The sequence below is a fragment of the Galeopterus variegatus genome, unplaced genomic scaffold (assembly GCF_000696425.1).
Source record: "Galeopterus variegatus unplaced genomic scaffold, G_variegatus-3.0.2 Scaffold431, whole genome shotgun sequence".
In the NCBI taxonomy this organism is placed as follows: Eukaryota; Metazoa; Chordata; class Mammalia; order Dermoptera; family Cynocephalidae; genus Galeopterus; species Galeopterus variegatus.
This window is the reverse complement of record NW_007726542.1, coordinates 395,184-402,832: the sequence shown is the minus strand read 5'-3', so window position 1 is coordinate 402,832 and position 7,649 is coordinate 395,184. Positions and strand designations below refer to the sequence as shown.

The following is a 7,649-nucleotide window of genomic DNA, read 5'->3' as shown; positions in this document are numbered from 1 at the left end:
TCCCCTTACCAATCAAAAAAAAAAAAAAAAAAAAAAAAAAAAAAAAAAGATATCAAATGGAAAATGGCGGGACTCCCAGGTCCTTTTTCCAGGTCTGTCAACAGAATCCTGACAGCTGGAAGTGTGCGACCCAGGCAGGAGATGGGAGGCTTCTTTTCTGATGGCCCCAGAGAAGAGACCTACAGAAACTGATATTTACGTGTCCCCCAGTGTAAAAGCCAGATCACCACCCAGTTCCCCTACAGTGAAGTCTGCCAGTTAACAAGACCCCCCCCCAACACACAAAGGTGCCAATTAGTTATTTAGTGCTTTATTCAAAGATCAACCTTTAGTCACATATCACCAGATATTTGAAGGATGTCTCCAGGATAAAAGAGGGAGGCTAAAGTGGGTAATTAAGCAAAAATAGATGAAGCAAGTAGACAATGCAGAGAGCAGAGGAAAATACAAAACAAAAATTACTAGTATCCTTAGTTAAGATATTGTGTCTGTGAAATAAGATGCTATAAATGCTATATAAAAAAGGAATAATAAGGGCCAGCCCGGTGGCGCACTTGGTAGAGTGCGGCACTTGGGAGTGCGGCGGCACTCCCGCCGAGGGTTCGGATCCCATATAGAGACTGGTTCCCGCTCACTGGTTGAGCACGGTGCGGGCGCGACACCGAGGGTTGCGATCCCATTACTGGTCACGAAAAAAGATAAAAAGGAAAAAAAATAAAAATAAAAAGGAATAATAAGAAAGGGCACTGGGAAAATAAAACACAGGAGTCAAAAAAGGTCAATAGAGGGTTGAGACATAATGATTAAAAAAAAAATTCCCAGGGCCGGCCCGGTGGCGCACTGGATAAGTGCGCCGCTTGGGAAGTGCGGCGGTGCTCCCGCCCGAGGGTTCGGATCCCACATACAGACCGGTTCCCGCTCACTGGCTGAGCGAGGCGCGGGGGCAACGCCGAGGGTTGCAATCCCGTTGCCGGTCCCCGGTCCGGTACGGGGGCAACACTGAGGGTTGCGATCCGTTGCCGGACATGGAAAAAGACAAAAAAAGAAAAAAAAAAAAAAAAAAAAATTCCCAGAAGGTATAACAAAAAGACAATACAAGAGCATTAGAGGATCAATCCAGGAGGCCCAATATATGACTAAAGAATTTTCCAGGGATCCCAGAGAAAGCAGAAGGGAGGAAATTACTAAAGAAATGATGTGAGGACACTTCATCCTGAAGAATGTGAATCTTCAGATTGAAAGGACCCAATACAAATGAAAAAGCCATCCTAAAGTACATCATCACAAAATGTCAGACCACCAGGGATAAAGAGAAAATCCTAAAAGTTTTGGGGGTGGGGGGGAGAGGACAGATCACTTACAAATCAACAGGAGCCAGAATGATTTCAGATACTTCAGGGGCAACACTGGAAGCTAGAAGATGAGGGAGCTGTGCCTTCAAAATTCTGATGGAAAATTATTTCCAATCTAGCATTCCAAATACAGTCAAAGAAATCAGAAGTGAGGGTAAAATCTTACCTCCTATGTGTCCTTTCTCAGGAAGTGACTAGCAGAGGTGCCCCACCAAGATGAGGGCCTAAGAGTCAAGGGGACAGAGAAGATAGAGGTCAGGCAGTGGTTGGTGCTAGAAAGAAAAAGGAAGCAGCTGAAGGAAATACAGGGCGATGGTGGGGAGAGGGCAGTCAGAGAGGGCCTCTCTGAAGAGGTGACATTTGAACAGAGGCCTGAATTAAGGAGCAAGCCATGCAAAATTTGGGGCATGAGAGAGTCCCAGGTGGAGAGAAGAGCAAGTCAAGAGGCCCTGAGGCGGGAGTGGGCTTGATGTGTCCAAGGAACAGCAAAGAAGCGAGTGTGTTGTGGGAACACATCAGTCAAGGGGAGGGTTCTGGGAGCTGAGGTCCTAGAGGTGGTCAGGGTCAGCTTGTAGAACATAGAACTTCATGGGGATGGTTTGGGGTTTATAGCAAGAGAGCAGCACGATTTGTCTTGGGGCTGGAGAAGGGATTCTAAGGAGGCCATCAGGACAGGGCTTGACTGTGGGGGGTGAGAGACAGGGAGACCTGGGGGGCTCTGCCTGGCAGACAGTGCTGGGCTGCTCAGCCCCACCTGGCCCAGCGACAGTAGATTCATCACCCACTTCCCGGCAGCCCAGCCCCCTCTGGGAATGGAAGGATCCTTCACAAATCAAAATAGCAGGCAAAGAACAGCCTCTAATTGTTCTGCGTAAGAGCAGAGAAATTAGACAAGTCAGCTGTGGGGTTGAGACCGCCTCCCACACAGCTGTGATCCTGCACCCCACTGAAGGCAAACTTCCTGAGACTTGCAATTCTGCTGTCTCTGAGCAAAACTTTTTGCTTCTCCAGCCCCAGAGCCAATGACAAGCTATTTTGGGAGGGAGTGGGACAGATGCTTGCCCTGGAGGACAATGAGTGAGTCAATTTTTTTCTTAAACCAAAAAAAAAAAAAAAAAAAAAATCAGTCACTTCATGAAGAAACAGCCTCAGCTGTTTTTTTCAGTGAATTAACTGTTTGTGAGTGTGTTCAGTCAATTCAAAAACGTGAGTGAAAGCTGGCCAGTTAGCGCACTTGGTGCTGATAACACCAAGGTCAGTGGTTTGGATCCCCTTACTGGCCAGCCACCAAAAAACAAACAGAAATATGCATGCCTTTATCTTAGTGCTGGGCCCTGGGTCACTACCAGGGCTAGGCATGGCATCAGAAGATTCTAGAGGAGTGGAGGCACACAGTGTGGTGCCACCCTTGGGGTAGAGTAAATAGAGCATGGGGCATTAGGAGGTCTAAGTTCTCGCCTTGGGTCTGGCCCTGTTGCTGTGTGACCTTGAGTGAGTCATGCACCTCTCTGGGCTTCAGTCTCCCTGTCCCTCCCCATTATGGGCTTTAGGCTATGTAGTGATTTTCAAACTTTACAGTTCATAAGAATCACCGAGGGGGGGGAGGGGTGTGCTTGTTAAAAATGAAGATCCCCAGGCCCTGGCTTCAGTGATTAAGGTTTAGCAGATCTGAGGTGGGGTCCAGGAAACTGCATTTCTCATAGGTTCTTCTGGTAATTCTTTTTTTTTGTCCTTTTTGAGACCGGCCGCACCGCGCTCAGCCAGTGAGCGCTGTGAGCGCACTGGTCATCCCTATATAGGATCCGAACCCGCGGCAGGAGCGCCACTGCGCTCCCAGTGCTGCACTCTCCCGAGTGCGCCGCGGGCTCGGCACTTCTTCTGGTAATTCTGAAGGGAGTCCTGGGACCACACTTTAATAAAATCACTTCCCCTCAATCTCTCAGGGCTCTTCCTGCTCTGAAATTTGAGGACTTGCTCGTGTAACAGTTCTCTGGATTTCTCAGATAATCCCAGTGGCACGAAAATAGTCCTTACCGCTGCCTCAGTGTACCTGCGTGTTTCTGTGATGAGTACACTGCACTAGGACAGTGTCCCCCAGGCTATCCAGAGCCCAGCTCAGAAGGGGCTGTGACTGTAAACATTGGCCAAACAAGGGGTCAGCTGTTGTGTAGGCAACTGTGCAGCAGCATAGAGCATGGAGGGGTGTAGGGAGTGTCAGGTGCAGAGTTTGGGTGCAGACCTCTGGCCTGGACACCTGAGCTCATGCCCGGGGTTGGATGTGTGACACTGTACCGCTCCCTTCCTCAAACCACTGTGCATAAGGAAGGGGGATGCACCATGGCTTCTACAGAGGGGTGAGTCCAGTGCATGGAGATAAGAAGGCATAGATGGGTCCACTGGAAGGATCGGGAGCCCTGCTCTACCAGAGGACACCTCAGGGGGTCTAAGGCCCCAGCCAGTCTCAGGCAGCGTCCCTTCTCCAGAGTTGGCCAATCATATTTCCAAAAGGCCATATCAGTATCAAAAGCTAGAGAGTCAGGTCACTCTGGTCTAGCCCCCAGCTCCATTCTTCAAATATGAAGAATAGTAATAGCTGCCATGTCCTGAGTGCTACTGTGCACCGGGCTCAGGGCTGAGTGCTATAACATCTCACTAAATTTTCAGGATAATGCTGAGAACTTGGTACAAATATCATCCCTCTTTCTACAATTCTGGATGCTGAGGCTTAGAGAGTTCAAGTTACTAGCCTTGAGTCACTCAGCTAATAAATAGCTGAGGTAGGATTAGAACCTAGACTTGTTTTCCTCTGGAGCCCAGTTTTATCTTTAACGATATCACTTAGTACCTCTCAGAAGATAAGGATTTTTCCTAAAATACCTTCTGCCTAAGTCACCCACAGCTAGAGAAATCCTTTTGCATCTGTTGTAGTAGAAAGGAGTGATGCTGAATCAGATAGTTAAGGGTTCTCGTCCCCCCCTGCCCCTGACCTTTGGTGTGACCTTGGGCAACACAGTTCACCTCCCTGAGTTTCATGTGAAAGTGAAATCTGTGAAATAGGACCAAATATACATACACTTCCTTTTAAGGTACACTAAGATGAAGACAGCCACCAACATCTACATCTTCAACCTGGCCTTGGCTGATGCACTGGCCACCAGCACGCTGCCCTTCCAGAGCGCCAAGTATCTGATGGAGACGTGGCCATTCGGGGAACTGCTCTGCAAGGTGGTGCTTTCCATTGACTACTACAATATGTTCACCAGTATCTTCACACTCACCATGATGAGCGTCGACCGCTACATTGCCGTCTGCCACCCTGTCAAGGCCCTGGACTTCCGCACCCCTGCCAAGGCCAAGCTGATCAACATCTGTATCTGGATCCTGTCCTCAGGTGTTGGTGTGCCCATCATGGTCATGGCTGTGACCCGTCCCCGGGGTGAGTGAGTGAGGGAGCTATGGCATAGGCCACTGACCAAAGGAGGCAACACATGGGCCTCTTTGGGTTTGCAGGGCACTTATCAGGGTAAGTGTAGGTGGCTCACCAGTGGAGGTGTGGATTGCTGATCAATGAAAGTGTGATGGCTGGCCAGTGGGAGTGTGGAAGGTCAACCAACAGGAATGTGAATGGTTGGCCACTGGGGAATGTGGAAGGGTGACTGGTGAGTGGTCATATGGGATGTAGATAGCTGGCCAGGAATGTGTAGATGATTGACCTATAGAGAGATGGATAGATGGCCAGTGGGGTTAGCGTGTCACTGACCAGTGAGCAGTGGAGGCCACAAGATCTACGGTCTCATCCCAAACTCCCTTTCACCCAACTTGAAAGCCATTGGCCCAGATGACCAAAGCAAGGCCTAGGGAATGGCCTGTAGAGAATGTCATGTGCATTTTCTCCGAGTAAAATAGTAATTATTATAGTAACTACCTGTATTAGTTACTTAAGCCCAGGGGCTTAAGACAGTAGAAGTTTATTTCTCATTCGCCACACAATCCAATGTGAGTAACAGAAGTACAGTCATTTAGCAACCCAGGCTCCTACTGATGGTTTCTGAATCTTCCACTGCTGGCCTCTGGCTGGTAGATGAACATGGAGAGGGAGTGGGGAGAAAGCACAACCACTTTTAAATATTATGGCTCATCCCTTCCTAGTGATAGCTGGTTACATTGCCCTACCTTGATGTAAAGAAGTGGGAAATATAGTCTAGAAGGATGCCAATGACACTAGTAACTAATTAACCTCTCTGAACCACACTATATCATGGGGGTGGTGAGAAGGTTAAATAAGAAAATATGTACAAAACACTTAGGACAAGGCCTGGGCTCATTGCCAAGGCCCTATAAATAGCAGTTATTAAATGATTAAGCCTGTGAGACAAGGCAGAGACTCCTACCTCCATTTTACTGTGAAAAAACTGAGTATCAGAGAGATCAGTTGGTTAACTTAGGGTCACACAGCCAGGCATTTGGTGGAACTTGGCCTACAACCCAAGGTTCTCGCCCCCAGATGCTGTTCCTTTCAGACCCTTGGGTGGAGGTTTGCAGAGGGTTGGTGTTATGGGTTGGACAGGGGAACAGGCTTGATGGGAGACTTCTTGGTCACCCTTGACCTTCACCCTGGTGCCCTTATACAGACTCTGAGCAATTGGTCTTGACGCAGCAGCAGGGCCCCATTCTTCACTGTAAGCCTTTAGTTTATGGGCCATTAACTGCAGCCCTGCTGGGGGCTGGACCAGATGGCCCATCCTCACCACACACACACACACACACACACACACACACACACACACACACACACACACACACTCACTCCTCCGGTGTGTGCCATCAGTAGTCTTTGGTTCTGTATGCTGCTTGCTGTGTGACCTTAAACAAGTGCTGTTCCCATCTGAGCCTAGTTCTGTCATCTGTACAATGAAAGTCTTGCACCCAGTCAACTCTGAGGGGTCCTGCCAGCCTGATGTCCTGTGGACCCACTTTGTCTGTGGATCCCCAGCCCTCTTCTCATGATTCTCAGGCTCCTAGTGTGGCTCCTCAAGTCCCAGCATTCTAAGAGATCTTGGGAGTCCCCTGGGCTGGCCTCAGGCTTGTATTGGAATCCCACAACATTCCCTAAGGTGCTCCTCCAGCCCAAGCCCACACTCCCTTCCTAGCTCTGGGCAAGTGTGACTATCAGAAAGTTCTTCTTGAAATTAAGCCACGATCTGCCTCCCTCCTGGGAGGTTGGCCCTAATCCTGACCTCTGGTCTTTCATATGTATCTGCCCCTCTTCCCTGTGAGTGCACCTTGAACCCTCTGTGCTAAATGCTTTACATGCATTAGCCCATTTAAACCTCACAACCTCCTATGAAATGTGGGTACTTAGAGAGGTTGTGTAATTTGCCCAAGGTCATGCCACACAGTTAGTAGGGCCTGAGTCCTGCTCTTAACTCATGTTCTCTAACTCAATCTTAGTAGTACTCTCCCCACTGGAGCTAGTTTGGGAATGAATGGGAGTGTTTTGAGTTATCACGATGACTGGCATTTAGTGGGCTGGGCTAAATTATGTCATTATTATGGCCCATGGACACAGGCTTCTAGAGGGCTGGGAGAGAATGGTAGGTGGGAGGCCTCGCAGATGAGGACCAATCCTGCTGGAGTCTTTAAGCAGAGTAGGAGTTAACCAAGTGCAGAAACAAAGGAAGACATTCCATGCAGAAGAATCACCTTGAGCAAAGGCCAGGAGGAGGCAGTGAGCCTTGACCAAGCCAAGAAGGGTAGGTGAGCAGACAGGGTCCTTTAGGCACACAGGCCCCTCACCCCTGGTCTATCTTTCCTTGTTTCCCCGGCCCAGATGGGGCGGTGGTGTGCATGCTCCAGTTCCCCAGCCCCAGCTGGTACTGGGACACGGTGACCAAGATCTGCGTGTTCCTCTTCGCCTTCGTGGTGCCGATCCTCATCATCAGCGCGTGCTACGGCCTCATGCTGCTGCGCCTGCGCAGCGTGCGCCTGCTGTCGGGCTCCCGGGAGAAGGACCGCAGCCTGCGGCGTATCACGCGCATGGTGCTGGTGGTGGTGGGCGCCTTCGTGGTGTGCTGGGCGCCCATCCACATCTTCGTCATCGTCTGGACGCTGGTGGACATCGACCGGCGCGACCCGCTGGTGGTGGCCGCGCTGCACCTGTGCATCGCGCTCGGCTACGCCAACAGCAGCCTCAACCCCCTGCTCTACGCCTTCCTGGACGAGAACTTCAAGCGCTGCTTCCGCCAGCTCTGCCGCGGCCCCTGCGGCCGCCCGGGACCCGGCGGCTCCAGCCGCGCC

General features: G+C 50.2%; 1 protein-coding gene across 1 annotated transcript in view; it reads left to right on the top strand.

The window, feature by feature from the left end:
• OPRD1 (opioid receptor, delta 1) overlaps nt 1–7,649 on the top strand; it is a 34,611-nt gene that overhangs the window by 25,264 nt on the left and 1,698 nt on the right. The window contains exons 2-3 of the mRNA XM_008568692.1: nt 4,439–4,788; nt 7,183–7,646. Coding sequence (XP_008566914.1) covers nt 4,439–4,788; nt 7,183–7,646 — 814 coding nt within the window. The remainder of the gene's footprint in view (nt 1–4,438; nt 4,789–7,182; nt 7,647–7,649) is intronic.